The following is a 21568-nucleotide window of genomic DNA, read 5'->3' as shown; positions in this document are numbered from 1 at the left end:
GAATATGAATTTTATTCAGCCTTCTCCTCTCCTACAAGAAACTATATGTTCCACCAGGAAATTTGATAGGATCTGATGCAGAGGCATAGAAACACAGTCAGGAAGTTGTTGGTGGTCTAGCTGAATTTTTATTCATTATATTTGAGAAATTAGAACTGGTAAAGTACTAGATGACTGGAAAATTGTAGACATTGTCCATGTCTACTAAAATGGGCAAATGGAAAAATCCAGCAAACTACAGACTACTTAATCTGATCCTAATACAAGGGAAAATCCCAGAGCAGATGGTAAAGATCTTGAAACATTTTGCCACACTAATCTTACCTCATGTTTTGAACAAGAAGCTTCCTTAATAGATTGTTAGCATGTTGCAGACACAATATACAGTATCTTGACTTTAACAAAGCATTAGTTAATTATTCAATGACATGCTAATCTAGTTAAACATGGACTAAATGACATGACATTTCGTAGCTGGCTCAAACTCAACCATGGCTTAAATTTAACCATGCAAAGGGTTAAATTGGTTAGCTAACTAAACTAGTTAAACTTAACAATGGCTTAAAATTGCCAACTTAGCTAAGCATGACAGCTCATTGGTGACTCAAACTTCTTCAAAGAATGTTAATCAAAGGGTCCTCATCAAATTGGAGAGAGGTATCAAATGGGGTTCATAAGGATTAATTCTCTGTCCTCTATTTTTGCTAATGATTCCAAAGATATAGAAATGCTTATCTAATTTACAGATATAAAACTTGGATGAGATAGCTAATATCCTAGAATATGGAAATAAAATTGAAAAATCTTGATACATGGACAAAAGTATGATACATCTTGATACATCTGAAAGTAACAGAGTGAAATTTAACAGACAAGTGCAAATCTCTTCATTTAGGAAACAAAATCACATACACAGATATATGATGTGGGATACCTACTTGCAAAAAAGATCTTGAATTAGTAATTGATTGCAAACTGAATTCATTGCCAAGAGTGTGATGTGGCTGCAAAGAAGGCAAATGCAATTTTAGGTTGCATCGACACATATTTAGTTTCCAAATCACAGGAAATAACTTACTCCATTCTATTTGATTATCTCCACTTCAAATACTAAGTTTACTTCTGGGCAACATACATTAAAGATTCAGAGAAGTTGAACAGACTCCAAAAAGATCAATGAAGAGGGTCAGGGGATTAAACACTAAGGCCTACGAAGAGAAATTGAAACTAGACATTGCTTGGGCAGTGGGTTGGACTAGATGACCTATAAGACCCCTTCCAACTCTGTTAATCTGTATCTATCTTTAGAAAGGATACTTGAGGAGAGATCACACACTGTTCTCTTGTGTTCCACAGAGCAATAGATTTCATAACAAGATGGCAGATCCTGATTGAACTTTTAAAAAAATATTAACAGAAAGAGTATTTGATAATGGAACCAATTATCCAGGAAATTGATGGACACCTCTTCATTGGACATTTTAAAGTGGAACCTAGACAGTCTTCTGTCTTTGATATATTAATTTGAATTCCTAAATGAAGAGGCAGTTGGACTCAGTGGCTTAAGTGACCTATTTTTTTCTTCTTCTGTTCAGTCATGTTCAATTCTCAGAGACTACCTGCTCAAGTCCCTGAGTTTTCTTGACAAAGTTTTTCAGAAGTGGTTTTCTTTCCTAGGGCTGAGAGAAAATAACCGGCTCAAAATCAGCCAGTTGACTTCATGCCTAAAGTGAGACTAGAACTTACAGTTTCTAGTCCGATGCTTTAATCACTAAATCAAACTGGCTCTCAAATGACCCTTTAAAACCAGACAAACAGAAAAGCCTTCTTCAGCAACCAAGCTAACATACTGTGACTTTATTGCCATCAGAAGCATGGCTGCATTTCTGATGGATTTAACAGAAGATAAAAAAAATCAGATGGAAGAGAAAGAAATAGAATATCTGTGTTTTATGCATTTTAAGAAGGTGAGATGTTGAATACTACATAGACCTGAGAAGTAGACAATCGTGATCTCTGGTTACTGCAAGTCAAATGCCTATTTCACAGTGTTCAGCTCAACCCCTGTAAATTTGGTATCACCAAGTAGAATTTTCTTCCACATATAGATTGCAATCAAAAATCGATTCTGACAATTGCTTCCAATTTACAACTCCTCCATTTTAACATTCATATTTATAGATTCTTATGCACTACATTACACACTGTTCAGTATTATAATGTAATCTAATTTTTAGGACCTGGGACCCAATGGAACATTTTTTCAACCTTAAAACTGTTGTTTATTCACTATATCATACTGTGTGCTGGACCTTCAGAAATTATAAGGGCAGGTTTATCATAATAATTCCTGATGAGAAGGGCTTGTCCTTTTAAATGCTCAGAACTTCAAACCCTTTCTACTTCTAAGATTTTATGGAGAAGTTATTTGGGTTTCTAAATTCCATCCAATTCCACAAAACCTAAATATGTTACAATAATTTAGTGATTTATCCATTATACGTAAGAAGAAGCAAAAACTTTGGAAAATTAATGTATGGTTCCTCTCTGAATCCAAATTGAACTGCTCATCTCCCAAAAGAAGTTTTAAGTATGCATATATTTTTTTCATTTCATTTATTTGTATCCACCTTTATTATTTTTACAAATAACTCAACACAGTAAAAATATCCAACCCACCTTCCTCCTATTTTCCCCACAGTGCCAACTTTAATATGGTAGGTTGGGCTGAGAGAGAGTGACTGTTACTTAGCTGGTTTCCATCTCTAAGGCAAGACTTGAATTCATGATCTCCCACTTTGTAGCCTGGTGTCTTAACTACCAGACCAAACTGGCTCTAGTGAGTATATATATTGCTTAAACATCTCTTTGTATTTACACATGCTTCGGTTAGTCAGATGCACTGAACTCAATTTGGTCAATTCAGAAAGATTTCAGGGATGCCAAACTAAAATAGGCTTTACTGAAATGGAGTCAATTCAGAACTGAAATATACTGAGTTCAGAATACATTCAGAGGATCTATTATGGAACACCAGCTTTATTTTACGTGAATAGACCACAATATAAAACTCAATGAACTAATCGGAACACAATAGCTCTACTTCAAACCAGTCAATGTCTCTTTTGTGAATGATACTTTTCTCAGTAAATTTTTTATATAAGGAGAATGAGGAAAGAAAGAAAGAATTATTCATTTTCCAAAATAATTATTCATTTAAAATAAATTGTTTCAGTGTTCTGGTTTTATTGATTTATTCATCATATTTATTTAGCTTTCCATTTCACAATCGAGTGGCTGGGCAGTGTGCAAAAAAGTTAGAAAAGCTTTAGCTACTTGAAAGACTTGTATCAGTGTAAACTTTGCTGGTTTGTGAAGTATGGGCTGCTAATTGTCCTGGACATTCAACCACCAAACGTTCCCAGAGTTTCAAAAGCCAGATTGCAAATGTTATATATTTCCTAGAAGGTATGTAATTTGTATAACTACTTATGTAATCATTCGGTTAGGTAAATTAATTACAGATACCAAATGTACAATAATAAAAAACCCACAATCTCTTTTTCTTCATTTACTTAACTCTTGACAGCACACTAGGGATAATACATAAATATGCATATATTACAGATGTCTGAAAGACTGCAAATGAATATAAATATCATTTTACAAAACTGTTTACATTAAATTTAAATGATTAAAGGCCTGGAAATTAACATATGAAGAACAGTTGCAGGATTTGGGTTTGGCTAATCTAGAGAAGAGTAGGAGTAGTGGGGACATCAAATACAGTATTCTCAGTATTTGAGAGGTTGCCACAAAGAGGAGGGAGTCAATTTATTTTCCAAAGCACCAGATGGCAGGACAAGAAACAATGGATGGAAACTAATCAAGGAGAGAAGCAGCCTGGAATTAATGAGAAACTCCCTAACAGTGAGGACAATTAACTAGTATAGCAGCTTGCCTTCAGACATTGTGGTTGTTTCATCATTGAATGTTTTTAAGAAGAGACTGGACAGTCATTGATCTGAAATGGAATAGGACAGTGATGGTGAACCTTTTTTTGCTCGTGTGCCACAAGTGGGGGGAGCGCAGGGGGGTCGTGTGTGGGCATGCTGCACCCATAATGCAATGCACGACCCCCCCCAGTGCGCATGCGCGCACAACAGGCATGACCCCCCATTTTTACATGCTTTGTTCACCCTCCCCAGGCTCCAGAGGCTTTATAGGAGCCTGGGGAGGGTGAAAAGAGCCTCCCCTGCCCCCCCGGAGGCCCTCCGGAGGCTTCAGGGACCATCTGGAGGCTTCCCCGACACCTTCGGAGCATTTAAAACGACCCTCTGAGCAAACCCGAAGTCACTTCCGGTTCGCTCGGAGGGTCGTTTTAAGTGTTCCAAAGGCTTCAGGGACCGTCTGGAGGCTTCCCTGACACCTTCAGAGCGCTCAAAACAGCCCTCCGAGCAAACTGGAAGTCATTTCTGGTTTGCTCGGAGGGTCATTTTAAGCGTTCAGGGAAGCCTCCGGACAGTCCCTGAAGCCTCCGGGGGGCCTCCGGGGGGCATGAGAGGCTCTTTTCGCCCTCCCCAGGCTCCTATAAAGCCTCTGGAGGGGAGAGCGAAAAAATGGCTTTTAAAAACGGTGAACTCAGCTGGCCAGCGCGCGCGTGTGCGCTGGCCAGCTGACAGGGCAGTGCCTCGCATGCCCTGACAAATGGCTCTGCGTGCCACCTGTGGCACGCGTGCCATAGGTTCGCTATCACTGGAATAGGATCTCCTCAGAGGTGGGTTTCAGCAGGTACGCACCGGTAAGCACGTACCAGTTTGAAGAATTGAGTGTGCCTTCCCATACTGGGACTTCCGGAGGCCCTATACCAGAACGGTCCCTCCCCTGGCTTCCCTCCCCATTTGCTGTTCCCGCCTGCCCAGTCACCCCTCTCTCGCTCTCTCATCCCACCTGTCCGCACCAGGCTTGCCCCACCCACCCACTTTCTCTGCCGGAGCGGAAGATTCAGCCGTTGAGAGAAGCCCATGTGGCGTGCGCTCCCTTTTCTTTGACAGCTGCCTGGTTTACAATTGGGGGGGGGGAGAAATCCATGCATTAGAGAGGGAGGAAAAACTCATGGATTTCTCCCTCCACCAATTTCAAATCAGGCAGCTGTCAAAGAGAAGGGAGCGTGCGCCACTTAGGCTTCTTCCAACAGCCGAAGAAGGAACAGTAGGGGAAGATTCGGCTGTTGGAAGAAGCCCACGCGACACGCACTCCCTTCTCTTTGACAGCCGCCTGGTTTCCAGTGGGGTGGGGGAGAAATCCATGCATTAGAAAGGGAGGAAAAATGCATGGATTCTTCCCCGCCCTCATTGGAAACCAGGCGGCTATCAAAGAGAAGGGAGCGCGCATTGTGTGGGGTTCTTCCAACAGCTGAATCCTCCCCTACTGTTCCTTCTTCGGCTGTTTTCGGCAGGTTCCAAGCGTGGTTTTCTTTCCCAGTTACACAGGGGCTTTGGTTTAAGGTGGTGCTGCTTTACGCTTCCCCTCCTCCTCCTGCAAGTGACAGGTGCCTCAGAGACTCGGCGGGCAGCTCAGGGGAAACAATGGCCATGATGACTTCATTCCCCAGAAGCTGCCGCCACCGCCACCGCCACTGCCTAAGCCCTCGCAGGAACGAGCGAAACAGGAGCCCTGAAAGCATCTCTCCTTTCCAGACATCGCTGCCCATTGGTCCAATTTCCCGATGCAATTCATGAACCTGCTTGCCCTCATGAAAACGCGGGGGTGGCGTTTTCAGGCTTTCAATGCTTACTGCTATAGATAGGAAGATGGGAGCATCTCAGGAGTGAAGCCTTCGGTGCTAAGTGCCGAGTCCCCCTTCTGCCCCCATGAAAATCACCCCCAACCCACTCACTACAGTTAAAGGTGCGTAGAGTGATAGGGTTAGTTTAAATGGATAGTGTGGCTTATTTGCCAGCCTCCCAATTGGCAAAACAGACATTTTCACCAACTGGAAGGGATGTGTGTGTGAGAATGGGGGGGGGGGGAGAGAAAGAAAGAGAAAGAAGGATAAAGAGAGAAAGAAAGAAAGTGGGAGAGAGACACACAAGAAAGAAAAAAGGAAGAATGAAGGAAGGAAGAGAAAGGAAGGAAGAGTGGAAAGAGAGAGACACACAAGAAAGAAAAAAGGAAGAATGAAGGAAGGAAGAGAAAGGAAGGAAGAGTGGAAAGAGAGAGACACACAAGAAAGAAAAAAGGAAGAATGAAGGAAGGAAGAGAAAGGAAGGAAGAGTGGAAAGAGAGAGAGAGAGAGAGAGAGAGAGAAAGAGAAAGAGAAAGAGAAAGAGAAAGAGAGAGAGAGAGAGAGAGAGAGAGAGAGAGAGAGAACTTACGATCACAATTGAGCCCAAAATTTTGGTTGCTAAGCAAGAGCGTTGATAAGTGAGTTTCACCACATTTTCCAAGTTGGTCATGTCCACCTGGTCACATGACTGCCAAGCCACTCCCACCTGGTCACATGACCACTGAGCCACTCCCACAAAACAGGCCACACTTACAGAATAGGTTCTAAAAATTTTTGAAACCCACTACTGGATCTCCTGCTTGAGCAGGGGGCTGGACTAGAAAACCAATAAGGTCCCTTCCAGCTCTATTCTGATGAAATCTCAGTTAAGAATCCTGGAATTCTGCACATTTCTAAAAAGAACCAGAAACTGGGTTGTACTGAAATACTGCAGGGATTAAGATAACAGAATTTCAATGAATTGCATATTCCAAAATTTGAATTGGATAATTGTGTTTATAAAAAAGTCAAGCCCCCTTTCAAGCTGTCCAATACCGATGTTTTGGATTTATGCATAAACAGTTAAATCAGACAACAATGACCAGAAATAACAAAAAAGCTCCAAATCAGTACAGAGAATTGTGCTGTTTTCACTGATTACAATCTAAACTGAAACATATGATCAATGAAATCTTACTCTAGCAGCTGAAGTTTTTCTAAATTGATGAGATTTCTTGCATCTAGAAAGTGTTCTGTGTTGCTCTCTCTGGTTAAGGATGTGCTTTGTAAGATGTGATAACATTTCTTATTTGAGAAATAATGGCATTGATTTCCATGGGCTGATCTGCTCTTTAGTATTCCACTCCAGTTCGTTGCTCTCATTTGGTTTGGGACTGAACCAGCTGAGGACAAATTATTAAAATGTAATTATTTCTTTCCTACAGCTATATGTTTTTTTTTCACCTACTGCCACAAACACGCTTGGACCATGGTATTTTCTCATTTTTATAATATGCAGGAACTTGTGGGATATTTTTAAACTAGAGGAGAGAGGGACTGGATTAGCTGCCTCCTTTGTAAATAATGATCAGTAGGCTCTTTTTCTGAAGAAGAGGGACCTTGAGTCATAGCTGCTTGACATACAGCAGGGGTGTCAAACTCATGGGCCGCGGGCCAGATGTGTCACTCACTGGCCATGCCCACCCCCAGTTTAGCAAAGGGGTTAAAAGTCATAATATGTCACATGACAACGTGACACCACAAGTTTAATACCCGTGACATATAGTATATTGATTGCTTATGTGGTTAACTTTGAGGTTTTAATTTCATATCATTCAGTGTTCTGTATCACCCTGAAGCCCTTGTGCAAAGTTCTTCATTATGGGCAACTATACTACTGTGTAACACCAGCAGAGAGATATAAGGATAACTAACACTTTAAAGGAGAATATTTGTAACTCACGGTTGAAATGAGGGGTCCTTGATGCTCTCTGAAACTTAGCTGTTTTCTTGCAGGTGTTTCATTACCCAAACTAGGTAACCTCATCAGTGCTAGTGTGTAATCAGCACTGATGATGTTACCTACGATAGTTTGGATAATGAAACGTTTGCAAGAAAACAACCAAGCTCAGAGAGCACAAAGGAGCCCTCAACTAGCACTTTCATTTCCCATCTCTGCATGTTGAAAGTCATGAGAAGTAGGTTTAAGTTTGTTTGAACATGTTTCCATATTTCTTCCATATTTTTATGTATTGTATATTTATCCTATTATGTTCATTATTATAGGCAGTTGATCAGACAGACATTTTCTAAGCAATTGTTATCTATAACTACATTTTATTACATTTCTCCTAAGACATATATTTCTGATTAGAGAACAGTAATTATTTTCACATTCTCAATATTTAGGCTATACATTTACTTTCATCCATAAATACATAAGCAAGCAAGCAAACATAAAACCTAAACATTGAAAATAGGTAAAAATGAAGCTTCAATTTTTTTTCTCCCTGTATAAAATTCAGTATGAGTATCCTTTAGTAGCATAGAAATAAAACGCATTCATAATCTTCATTTTGCAGCTGAAAGAGACAACGGAACTAATCTCATTTAGGAGAAGTAATTTCACAAATGTTGTTTCAGTTGTTATTTATATGTTTTGTTCTGTTTTAAGAAAGGAAGGAACATAAAGTAAGCGCTATGGTGGTACAGTGGTTAGAATGCAGTATTGCAGGCTAACTCTGCTCACATTGCCAGGAGTTTAATTCCTTCAATCCTGACCAGCTCAAGGATGACTCATCCTTCCATCATTCTGAGGTAAGTAAAATGTGGACCCAGATTGTTGGGGGCAAAATGCTGACTCTGTAAATGACTTAGAGAGTGCTGTAAAGCACTGTAAAGCAGTATATAAGTCTTATTGCTATTGCTATTAAGAAAAAATATTTTTGTTAAAGATGTAAAACAAATAATGGTGCCCACTTCTGGTTTGGAATGATAACTAGAGAACAATAACCAACTGTTTTCCCCTCCCCAAAATTCTAAAAATAAATGATTCAGCATCAGCAGAAATTTACTCTTCTTTTTCATTATAACTAAGGAAATATACAGTGTCTTGAGTTCTTGGCAAAAGGTTGAATATAAATTAAATAAATTAGCAAAGACTGAGGAAAATAGCAAGGATTCTGGGTATAACTACATCGTAAAGTAAGAAGACGTATAAACTCAGGTTGTTTATGTTATATCAGCGTTATGGCAGAAAAAATAAAAGGAAAGGCTCTTTAATGACTAATATCAGGGAACAAAAAATGTAGCAAAGGGATAGCACAGAATTTTTTTTGATAATTTAACAACAGGCCAAGTCCTCAATAGAAATATGATTGGGTCCTAATTATTACCAATACTACACATGGCCAATTATTTTGAAAAAACATATTAATATTAAATATTAATATTAATATTACTTATTTGACAAAACATGCAGGTAACATAAAATACATTTACGAATAATAAAGAGAAACTCACATCTGGATGTGGAATTGCATATTGTCCTTGAATTGTATAGGCCTGGAAAAAAAAGCAGTATAAGACACTGACACAGTGACCAGTTGCTATAGGCTTCACTTCATGCTAGACAAGTATCACTAACCTACGTGTTAGGATCTTCCATAGTCTGCAATATTTGAGTCTATCTATCAAATCAGGGACATTGTTATGGCACCATACTATAAAGTGGGCATAGGCCTATAGTATATAATAAACTGGCATTTAACTGAACCCTTTAAAATATATCTACCCAATGAAGCACTTTCTAATGCTGGTAGTAATTAACTTCCTAAGCTTTTGCCTCTGGCCTACTTGGGCACATAGGAAAGTGAAACTCATGGAGGACTTACCAACCAACAGTGAAGCCAGAAACTTCACTGGGACCAGATAGTGCTTCCAAATGCCAATTATACAGCCACCCTCCCCCACTTTATTGGGTAGCCTGAGGTTTATCCCCCTCCTCCCTTTAATGCAATCCTTTTAGCTAATTTTCCAGAGCCAGTTTTGGAGGGAGAAAATGTTTGAATAATTTCTCTAAATAGATTAAAGAGTTTCCATCAAGAGTGGTCCTTGTATGAGTGAAAAGGAGTAAATAGTTATAACCTTACCACTCCTCTCAGTTACAACCTGTGAAATGACCTCACCTAAGTACCTGGCAGTTTAATAGAGATCTTGGGCTGGTACCTGGGAAATGACTCAAATGCATAGCAAGAATGGCACAGTTGAAGGGGAGCTGAGTTACTGGGCATTCCTTTTTCAAAAATATATTTGTTCCCATTCAGGCCAAGTTGAAACTTTTGCAAACCAGGCCCACAAGAATATCTACTTTCTTTTCATGCAATTAAGTATTGACCTTAATTTCCCTCTTAATTCAACTTTAACTTGTTTTGCAACTCCATTGAGGAAGAGGGAGAGGATCTTTGGCACAGACTCTGCCATATTTATGTGATATTCAGATGTAAACAAAAGTCCTTTCTGAAACAGCCATGTCCCCAATCCAATTCTCCACTCTAACTTCTACCCAGAATAAATATTTGTCTCATTAACTTTTGAACTGCTTATAGAAATAGTTGTTCGGTGGCATTTGTCTTAGCCAAAGGATAGGAACAGATCAGTATTTCCTTCTGGATTTTGCAGCTAAAGATAACAATTTTGATCAACCTTGCAATAGGGACTTTAGGGAAAAACCACCAGAGCTAGTTAAAGGGGACTGCACACTGATTGTGCACATCTTCCATCCTTTCTAAGAGAGCTGCTTGACTGGATTCAATTGTGCAAGCCTTGGGCAACCATCATTTCCTACATTGCAAAATTGCAGTGACTGGCAATAGGAACTCAGTTGTGAGTGTAAACAATGATTGCTTTGTAATGCCCATCCATTGCAACATTGTTGTTGGTAAGCCTGGCAAACAGTAAGATCTGACATCTGACAAGATATATTGTGGACCAGAATTCCCTCTCTATATTTTGATATTATTATAGTTGGCTATGCATTTAGCCAAATATTTAGACTGAATTTGGCAAATCCTTCCCAATGATGTGGGATAAGCAGTTGTTTGATGGTATTAAAGATATTATTACAGAATGTCAGGTGTTCTAAGTAATGCCTTTTGCAAATGAATGATTTTGTTAATGCCAATAATGTTCAAGTGATTCTCAGGTTGGTTATTATATAACATTATATGGCTGACCACCAGACATAATTTTACACCAGATTGGCAACCAAACTTATAATATTATATAATTTCATATAATTATATGATTTTATATATGTTATGTCAGATATGTCAGTGATCATCTAGAACACTACATTTGATGGGTCCTAGACAGCAGGCCTTTTCTGCTGTGGCACCTGTATTGTAGCATCTTCTCGCCCCAGATATAAGGTTGGCATCATTACTCCTAAGCTTCCAAAGATCCCTCAAGGCCTGTATACTTTCTTCAGTTCTGCTCTTTAGTATCATCCCTTTCCCAATTTTAAGCAAACAACAATGCTGTGGCATCAGTTAGATTGCAAATACTGGTACCATATTTTAAGCTCCATTGTTGAATGGGGACATTGAAACAGAACAGAATAGAATAACAGAGTTGGAAGGGATGTTATAGCTTTTCTAGTCTAAACATACACCATTCCAGAATAGTGGCTGTTCAGTCTCTTCTTAAAAACTTCTAGTGATGGAGCATCCACAACTTCTGAAGGCAAGCTGTTCCACTGGTTAATTGTTCTCACTGTCGAGAAATTTCTCCTTAGTTGTACGTTGCTTCTCTCCTTAATTACTTTCTATTCATTGTATCTTGTCTTGCCTTCTGGTGCTTTGGAAAATAGGTTGACCCCTCTTCTTTGTAGTAGCCGCTGAAATATTGGAACATTGCTATCATGTCATTCTTTGTCCCTCTTTTCAGTAGACTAGCCATACTCAATTCCTGCAAATGTTCTTCATGTTTAAACGCCAGCTGGCTAATAATCTTTGTTGCTGTTTTCTGCACTCTTTTCCCTGTTTCAACATCTTTTTTATAATATGATGACCAAAACTGGAAGCAGTATTCTACGTGTGGTCTTGCTAAGGCTTCATAAAATGGTACTAATATTTCATGAGATCTTGATTCGAATGATTCATTAATGCAACCTAGCATTGGCTTTTTTGGCTGCTGCCACACACTGCTAGCTCATATTTAACAATAGTAATAGTACTTAGACTTATATACCACTTCATAGTGCTTTACAGCCCTCTCTAAGTGTTTTACATAGTCTGCATATTTCCTCCATCTGGGTCCTCATTTTAATGATCTACCATAGGATGGATGGCTGAGTCAACCTTGAGCCAGCCAGGATCAAACTGCTGGCAATCATCAGAATTTGCTTGCAATACTGCATTTTCATCACTGTGCCACCACAGCTCTTTTAAGTGATTGACTACTAAGACTTCAAAATCCCTCTCACAGTTACTGCTATTGAACCAAGTTTCACCTAATATGTAACTGTACATTTGGTTTTTCTTGCTTAAGTGAAAACCTTACTTTTCTCTATATTGAATTTCAATTTTTTAGATAGGGCCCAGTGCTCAAGATCTTGAGCCTATCTTTTGGGATGTTGACTATTCCTGCTAGTTTAGTGTCATCTGCAAACTTGATGTGTCCCCCTTCTATTCCCTTTTCTAAATTATGAAGATATTAAAGAGAAATGGGCTTAAAAAGGAACCTTGGGATACCATGCTGCTTCCTTCCCTCCATGTAGATATCTTCCCAGGTAATGATGTAGGTGATAGTTTTTCTTTTTTTGAATATAGGAACCATATGAGCTCTTTTCTAATCTTCTGGTAGTTTCCCCAGTGCTCCCAGAACTTTGAAATATATGGTTCAATGGTTCCGAGATCACATCTGCCAGTTTCTTCAAAACTCTGGGATGTAATCCATATTATTTACATCCAACCATGTATTATTCTCTTTACCTCTTTTAGATCTTCTTCTATAATTACTAATTCTGTTTAATAATATTATATAATAGATTTAACTAATAATTGTTATTCATTTACCATTTTTACTGGTTTGTTTTACACCTTCTAGATTAATTTCGTGAGATGGGCAGTCCCATAAATTTGATTAATAACATAAATAAATATTTTATAATTATAAAATATAATTACATAATATATAATATAATTATCATCTGGAGCAACACTTAAACACAATCAGCACTGACAAAATCATTTCATTGTTATTATTTCATCAAGGAATAACACAATGCAGAGAACATACGAACAAAAAATCACTTATTTTCTTGTTGTTCTTTGGAAATTTGAATCTCATTGAGGATCCTATGCCTTTTCCAAGTAACTTCCTAATGTGCCCAGTGAGGTAGTTTGTTAATCCATATTTGATATAGACAAATTATTCAGCTATTGTAAAGATGTGTTTAATCTGTTATATTGCCTATTGTGCCAATAACTATAGGGTTGAGTGTTTTCTTGAAGTATCTTTTTCAATAGTTAGATTATTATTTTCTCATTATTATTACCTCTTCACAAAAAAGGCTATAATGGCAATCAATGTATAGGTATGAATATTTCCATTGTAAAGAATGAGGAAGTCTGGCAGAAAAACATTTTATTTCCCAAGAGTTTATGGCTGAACTAAATAGAATTTCCAGTACTTAATTTTGTATTTTCCTTATTTAGGATTTCCCAGTTCTAAAAAGATCTACAGTCAAATGTTCTGTTTCTGAAACTCAAAGACAAGTATTTGATAAAGGGATGTAAACAACAACAAGTACAACATAATAATAATACTGTAATCTATGACCTCATAAAATAGAACCTGCTGTGAGATTTCTTATTGCAAGATGCTTAGATTGGCTTCATATACTTTCCTTGTGGTCCAATTTGTAGGGCTAGACTCTACCCAAGTCTAAGATCTTAAACATATTGCCCAGTAAATAACAATATACCTCCTATTGTTTGGATGATAAAAATGTGGTACTGTACTAGCACGTTTCCACATGCTTGTTTTACACGCTTCTGATCCTTTTTGTGAAAAAGAGAGAATCACTGATGTACATAAGGTAATAGAATACGGTAAAAAACAGTAAAAACACAACCACAGTCACAAAACCACTAAGCTTCTAATTCTTATTAATTCTTTCCATTGAGAAACAGACATTTTTCTCTTTTAGCTTCTTCGCTTTTGAGGATTTATAAATAAAAAGTTTGCAGACTATAAAACAACTTTCTCTTTATTGAAAAATTGAAATAAAGAACCCATTATAAGCAACAGTAAATGTGCTAAAGAAAATCATTTTTCATAAGTGATTTAAATACAGTTCCATTTAAATAAGCTAGAAAGATGAACAATCACACATAAAGGGAGAGTAAGAACAGCAAAGGAAAATGAATGAAAAATTTAGTTGAATTTCAAAATCAAACCAACTGGGTTCCTTAACTTAAGGTTCAATACTGTAACTGCAGCAAAGTGATTAGTGCTTGGGATGAGATGGAGGGATTTTCTTTCAATGCATTTGTCAGTTTTTTTCATTTCTCTTTTGTTTTAATACTTATATTTTATCAGTTCCCTGTTAGAAGACACTGACACCAATTAAATAGGAAAAAATGTCAGCCATATAATATAGAAAAGTGTGTTACCTTGCAATTAAGCAAAGTAATTCTCTATTTCAACACATTCAACCTTTTGGGTTATATAAGATAGGGCTATTTTTTAATAAATAAAGTAAATATAGATAAAAGAAGCAAGAATCTTTCACACAGGTTATGACATATGGATGAAGATTTGCAGTTTTATTTTTGTGTTACTGTATTTTTTATTAGCAGAATGATTCATTTTGGCATCTTTTCCATCCATCACCAAAGCACATATACTGGCTACTTGTAAAGTGAGTGGAGGTCTTATTTTCTCTTCCAATACAGACAGCCAAATGTTTTTTCCCCTCAAACCCTGAAGGAAAACGACCTGTCAGTTTGTTGACTTCTGTGTTTGAGCCTATAATAATCAATTTTGATTACTGTTAGAATGGCTCGGTATGTCAGTTGTTTTGTGAGACCCTAGCTATTGCATTTCTCTATTAGATGTGTGAAACTAATTCCAAGGAGTGTTGGCCTAGATTAAAGAGTAATAATTGTCCTTCCTGCAAGATATATCTTGCTGGCTGCTGAATTGAATTTGGCTCATGCTGTGTTTTCATAGCTTTTTGGATTCTGACCTTAAGATTAAGATCCAACAAATACCAATGTATGAAAATGTCATATGAATCTCTTGCATTTAAATGGTAGCAGTTTTATTATTATCCATTGTATATTGAATATTTATTACTGCCTTGGTGCTGTTGCAGGAGGAAGGAAAGTTGATGTTTCTGCACTTCCTCCTTTGCTTTAGCCAATTAAATGAGCCCATAACATAAAGCATTAAGTGATGGAGATCCCTAATTGTTTCCTTCTCTTGAGGCACGTCTACTTAAGGGACGTATACTTCATTTATTATAACAGTTCCTTCTGTTTTACTCTCCCTTTTGAGAAACAAAAGCTGGACCCAAAGCTCTTTCATCAGATTCAGAGTTAAGAGAAAAGGCTGCCCTGAACAAATATTTCCAATTACAGTTGGCTGGGCCATTATAGCATTTTTGTTCTTCAAAATTGAACTGTAATTATTTCTTTTTAGTATATAATTGTAACAGAGGGACTGCAAAGGTATTAAATTTTAAGTAAGCTAGAAATGATCAATTACTGAGGAAAAGAACATGATTTAGATTGAGAAAAAATGAGTGTGTGTGTGTTGTCAAATAATTTACTATTTAACAATCTGGCTCACCCAAGTCTCTGTCAGTTGCAAAGGAAAATAGATAGGTACAATTTTGGTGAGATGGATCTCTTCTTCCATATTGCTACCAAATCCAACCTGTCTCACACCATCATTAAAGCAGCATTCCAGAGAAGAAAATCCCAACATTTATGTGTTCCTTAGCTCAATGCAGCCAGAGGCTCCGTTGTATGTTAGCTGTGGATGTATTTCAGATTGTATGTCTGTTAGTGATTCAACCATATTATTCACTTTGTTTTAAAATATTATATTTCCTGTTTTCAAGCACTAATCTTATTTGGCCACTTGAACCATCAGAACATTTTATTTAATTAAATGACAATGTACAAGTATTTGTTATGTGGAAAAACAAGATTCAGCCAGATAAATGTTATTGTTTAAATTAGCTAAAAATCAAGATAGGGTGATGCAAGTATTTCAAGTAGACCTTAGTGCACTTGGGATGTTTTTCTGAAGTTAACATAAAAGTTAAGCAGTTAAAAAAAAAGATGTATAATTTACAGTGACAAATTTAGAAGAAATGCTAATAACAGGAGACGTTAACTACCTGGACATGTGTTGTAAAACCATTTCAGGCAAAACTGCAGTTTCCAAAATTCTTCTATGGTCTTTCTGATTGCTTCATTGTCAAGAAAATTGAAGAAGAAACAAGAGAATTGATGATCCTAATGAACAGGGAACAGTGTTGAAGTAGGGAATAGCCATTGAAGTTGCAAAACAAGGAGAACCTTAGACAGAATGTTGATATTCTGATATTATCTTGGAGTTCAAGTGTTCCAGAAATAGATTGAAGCAGAATCATAAATGTTACTACAAAGTTAATTTCAACAAGCTGAGAGAAATGATGGGAAATCACAAATATACCAACTAACTAAATCTGATTGCATTGACAGAAATCCTTAGGTCAAAGGAAATAAAGGAGGAGTGGCACTGGAAATACAATAACACATCATTCCATTGAAGGGGAAAATGGACTTAGAAAACTGTTGTGGATACATTGCATAATTTTGACTAAGCTAAATGTTGAAGATAAAATCTGGGAGAAAACAAAAAGGGTGTTGTAATTTCCAAGAAGTATCAGCAAGTAGTTAATATTTGCAGAAAGAAATCAAGTTTAAACTGCAACTCGGTGCACGGCTGACTCAGTGTAATTCTGTTGTGTTAAAATAGAAATATGAAGGACAGGCACATTGTTAGAGAACTAGAGGAAAGAAAAAGGAGGACCTGAGGAATTACAGGTTAGACATCTTGATATTGAAAATTCTGGAATAGATTATTAAGCATTTTGTGAGCATTTAGGAAAGAATGAAGTGCTTGGAAGGCTGGCAGAGACTTATCAAATATTATGAGGTTCAAAAACCTGATTTTTTTTTACTGACCATTTAGTTGATCATGGGGATATGCTGCATGTAATGAATCTTGACTTCAGCAAACATTCAACAAAGTCTCCCATGAAATTCTAGAAGAGAAGATGGCAAAATGAGGGCTAGACTATGTTGCCATTAGTAGATTACAGAACTGGTTGAATAATTGTACTCAACAACGGTATATTTGTGATTTCCCATCAATTAATGTCAAAGTGGTAAAGTGCAGGATTCAATTCTATTCAATGTACTTGAGACCCAGTTTGGTCTAGTGGTGAAGGCACCAAACTAGAAAGCAGGAGACCATGAGTTCAGGTCCCACTTTATCCATGAAAGCCAGCTGGGTGACCTTGGGCCAGTCTCTATGTCTCTGCTCACCTCACCTCAAATGATAGTTGGGAGCAAAATATGGAGAGGAAGATGTGTTGGATATATTCACTTGCCTTGAGTTATTTGTAAAAAAATAAAAGCTGGATACAAATAAATTAATAAATATTTATAAATGACATGGATGACAAGTTACAAAATGATACAAATATAGAAAGGCTACCTTAGCATTAGGGTCAAAGATCTTTGACAGGCAGGAAGAATGAGGAGAAACCAGTAAAATGAATTTCAACAACGATAAATGCAAATTGAAGGCACAAATATAGGATAAAGGAACTATATTGGATAGCAGTATGGCTAAAAGAAACTGATTGTATTGGCACATGACATAAACAATGTGATACCAAAATTGTCAATACAGTCCTTGACTGCATCAGCAGAAGTAGCATCTAAATCAAGAGAAATCATTGTTCCCCTCTATTCTCTGATAATTACATAGCATCTAGAATACTGCATCCAGTTCAGGTCACTGCATTTCAGAAAAGAAATGGGCAAACCTGAGCATATGTTGAGGAGAACAACAGAGGTGACTGTGGACCTGGAAGTAAGGAACAGTTGGAGGCACTGGTATGTTGAGCTTGCAGAAGAGAAAACTGCAGGAAGACATGATATTGAAAGGGTTGTCATTTTTGGGGGAAAGAGAGGGCAGATTCAGAAATAATATATTGAAATGGTGAGATTGGACAGTAGGAAGAATTTTCTAATCTTCAACAATGAAAGTGACTAATTTGTTAGATGATGGGCTTACTTTACTGAAGATCTTTGAACAGAAGCTGCATAGCCATCAGTTTAGTGGTGGATTCCTGAATTGGAGGTTTGGACTTCAGTAAATGACTTCCAAGATCTCTTCCAAATCTTATGTTCTCTGATTCCATGAAGACGAGCTTCATGAACACTGAGAAGTAAATAAATTATGTAATACTGAATGTAAAAATAAACATAAGCTTAATTTTTTTAGGACAAGATGAACAGGAATTACTTTCCTTCTATTTGCCAGCATCTCACTAAAATACTGTGTAAAGGCCATAGTGTAAATAGATAAACATGTGACATGATTTGGTGGATATTTAGCCCCAATTCTTTTCTTAGAAAAAAGTTGACAGAACAACCATTTGCTATGTATTGGGATCTCTGAATTCAATCCAAATGCCATTTTAGAAAATATTCTTGCCTTTCTGTGAGGTCAGCCAACTCCCAACTATATTTATGAGTAATGAATTTATGTAGAATCAGCTCACATACATCTATTGTTCTAGATCTTAGTTGATAACATTTATTGTCTTGTCATTTAAACGAAGACTGAGGAGAGTCTGTCTTGTGCAATCGAGATCCCTATTTCCTTTTGTTATACCAGATGGTATTCATACTGCTTATTCAGTTGCTACCCCCAGTATTTTGCAAACAAAGAGCTTTGAGTCCACTTGTTCTGGTGTAACGTGAATGGGAAGACACCATGCAAGTGAAAAGGCAACAAAACCTGAGTGCACTAACAGGCAGCGGCTGGTGCTGCAGTAAAAGGCTGAGGTTGGCAGTGGAGGCTGCAAGTGGGTCGGCTCTTACCTGACCACCTGCAAAAATGACAGGGGTGGAGGCAGGCTTTGGGCGATAGGGGATGGTGGCACCTTTCGGTGGGGACTAGGAAAAGGGACAAGGAGAGGGAGAGAGAACATTAGACCACATTTCCTAAAACAATAGCAAAAAGAGTGTTAGAGGGCAACCAAACACGTACAAATAAAACCATACTGAATATGAACTGATAAAGTTAACTTTGCAAAGTTTTGTTACCAGACCAGAAACTAGAATCATTTAGTGGACCATTAATCGTGGCCAGGTGTTCACTTGCCTTGGGATTGCTGGGCAGAAGTTAAAGGCTCTCCTTTCCATCAATAATCTGTTTAAAACAGCAGCAGAGGGATTGTGAGGTTGCAAGGTTTCCAGCCCTCTGAAGACCACTTCCAAGAACTTTATCTGAGCCATTAGACCAAATTATGTCTTCTATTTTTTCTATTGCCAGGAAGCTGCCCCTTTTTATTTTAGTATTTTTGGACAATCACAAGATACATTTCAAAAACTATTGCAAATAGTTTAGTAATATAGCTCACTCACTCACTTTTTCCAAAGAGCTACCAATCTGGTATGAAATGTTTAGCCAACAATATGGCTTCCTGAGACTTTCAAAAATTATTACCAAATTCTAATTTTTAAATAAGGGAGAAGAAAATTACTAAATGTGTGATTGGAAAGTAACTGAAGTAAGTGTGTTTAATGACATTTAACTAGAAATAAAATCAAATTAAGTTTTAATGCTGGCTTTATTTGCTACTTTTGGGGGCACTGCTGCCCTTAGCTACTACTCAAAAGTCAAATATGGCCCAAGAAACAATTGCACATCTCTGTGTTAAAGTTACTTATATTTGGATTAACATTTGCTCCTCCACATAGCAGTTGAATCTAACTGTGTGGACCATATTTTTATTCTCATGTACTGCATATTAATCTGAAGAATTTTTACTTTCTTTCAAAACTTGCATATGCAGTTGTTATAATTTGATTTTTCAATTCTCCTCTAATATTTAGAATGAATGTCATTTCTGATGCTGCATAAATGAAGCATTGCAAGTCACAATATTTGGATATTCTAAGAAGACATATCTAGGGCTGTAGCAAGAACAGAAAATAATACCAAGTGTAGCAATAGCACTTAGACCTATATACTGCTTCATAGTGCTTTTACAGCCCTCACTAAGCAGTTTAGAGAGTCAGCATATTGCCCTCAACAATCTGGATCCTCACTTTACCCACCTTGGAAGCAGTGACATGCGGTGAGGTTTATGGCTGGTGAGGCTGGTGATGTCATCAGGAAGGCGGGGAATGGGACCACGTGTGCTGGAGGCTGAGGCTGCCTCAGCCTCCAGCACACGTGATCCCATTCCCCGCCTTCCTGAGCGCGCTCCGCCGGCTCGCGCTCCGCGATCCCCAACAGCAGCTGCTTTTCTGTGCGTCTGGCGTTTAGGACATCCGGCTATCTACCTAAACGCCAGATGCACAGAAAAGCACTGAAAAGCACTTCGCCTCCAAGCCACTTCGTTTTGATGATGTCGCTGCTGGGCGCGGCTGGACGGAGGTAACCAGAGTGGCCCGGGCGGACGAAAGAGCGAGCAAGCGAGCGATGGAGGATCAGGCAGCCTGATCCTCGGTCGCTCGTCCGCCGGACTGCCTCGGCGCCACTCTGGCTACTTCCGTCCATCCGCGCATGGCAGCTGCGGCAACGTCATCAAACCCCTGCCACTTCTGGATGTCTATTGCAGTCACGAGGAGTGCGCAAAGTACAGCGGAGGCAGGAAGGTTATTGGCGCTTCCAAGAACCCTCCTGCCCCCGCCGGTTGCCCAGCTGGCACTGCCCCGCGCGCGCTCCTCCTCCTCCCTCCTCTTCCTCTAATATATATGAAACTCCCTTGTGGATATTATTATTATATATTATTATTTCATGACGAGAGGTGAGGCTCTGCCTCCCCTGAACGCACATCCCTGCTCGGAAGGATGAAAGGCTGAGCTGTTGAGATTTGAACTGCCAAACTGCAGCTAGCAGTCAGCTGAAGTAGCCTGTAGCACTGCACTCTAACCACTGCACCACCTTGGCTCTTAATTAAGCGTAGCAACAATTAATTTTACCAGTGAAGTTCAAGACAGTGAAATTCATGAAGGAAAATGTAAAACAGAATTCTGGAAATAATGAACCCTGGACTGGAGCCAATGGAGCATAATGAAGTTATACATAGAAAGGTTATTTAATTGCATGAAAAAATTAACATGCTGTAGATGGGTCTAGGTACTGTCTTAGCTGAAATAGTCATGAAATGTTACCTTGAAAATTTGCAATAAAAACAGATAAAGCACTTGCTTTTTTAGATACATTCGGAAAGCCCCCTTTTATTTTAGTGAGGTTTAAGCACCCTGCTATTATTGTAGCTAGAGTTACTCATTAACTTCAGCTACCAGGAATCTTCTCTTGCACTGATTTCTTCAACATTTTTTCATAAGCATGAATCCACCTCCAACTCCCACCTAATACAATATTATCAATGCACATTCTTGTTTCCAGATTTTCATTTGCTAGTATACACATTTTGATGGTAATTCCACAGCACATCACCTAATGGTGTTAATGTTTTATTTTATTTTT

General features: G+C 38.1%; 1 protein-coding gene across 9 annotated transcripts in view; it reads right to left on the bottom strand.

The window, feature by feature from the left end:
• The window catches only part of PCBP3 (poly(rC) binding protein 3), a gene marked incomplete at its 5' end in the record, with an annotated part of 57698 nt that overhangs the window by 20223 nt on the left and 15907 nt on the right, over positions 1-21568 (bottom strand). For 4 of the 9 annotated variants that reach the window (XM_081941283.1, XM_081941284.1, XM_081941285.1 and 1 more), the window contains 2 exons: positions 9290-9331; positions 18877-19020. In XM_081941283.1, coding sequence (XP_081797409.1) covers positions 9290-9331; positions 18877-19020 — 186 coding nt within the window. The remainder of the gene's footprint in view (positions 1-9289; positions 9332-18876; positions 19021-21568) is intronic. The other 5 variants (XM_081941287.1, XM_081941289.1, XM_081941288.1 and 2 more) reach the window with 2 other exon arrangements.

This window comes from Natrix helvetica, assembly GCF_964273705.1.
Source record: "Natrix helvetica genome assembly, chromosome: 2".
In the NCBI taxonomy this organism is placed as follows: domain Eukaryota; kingdom Metazoa; phylum Chordata; class Lepidosauria; order Squamata; family Natricidae; genus Natrix; species Natrix helvetica.
This window is presented reverse-complemented; position numbering and strand designations above follow the sequence as displayed.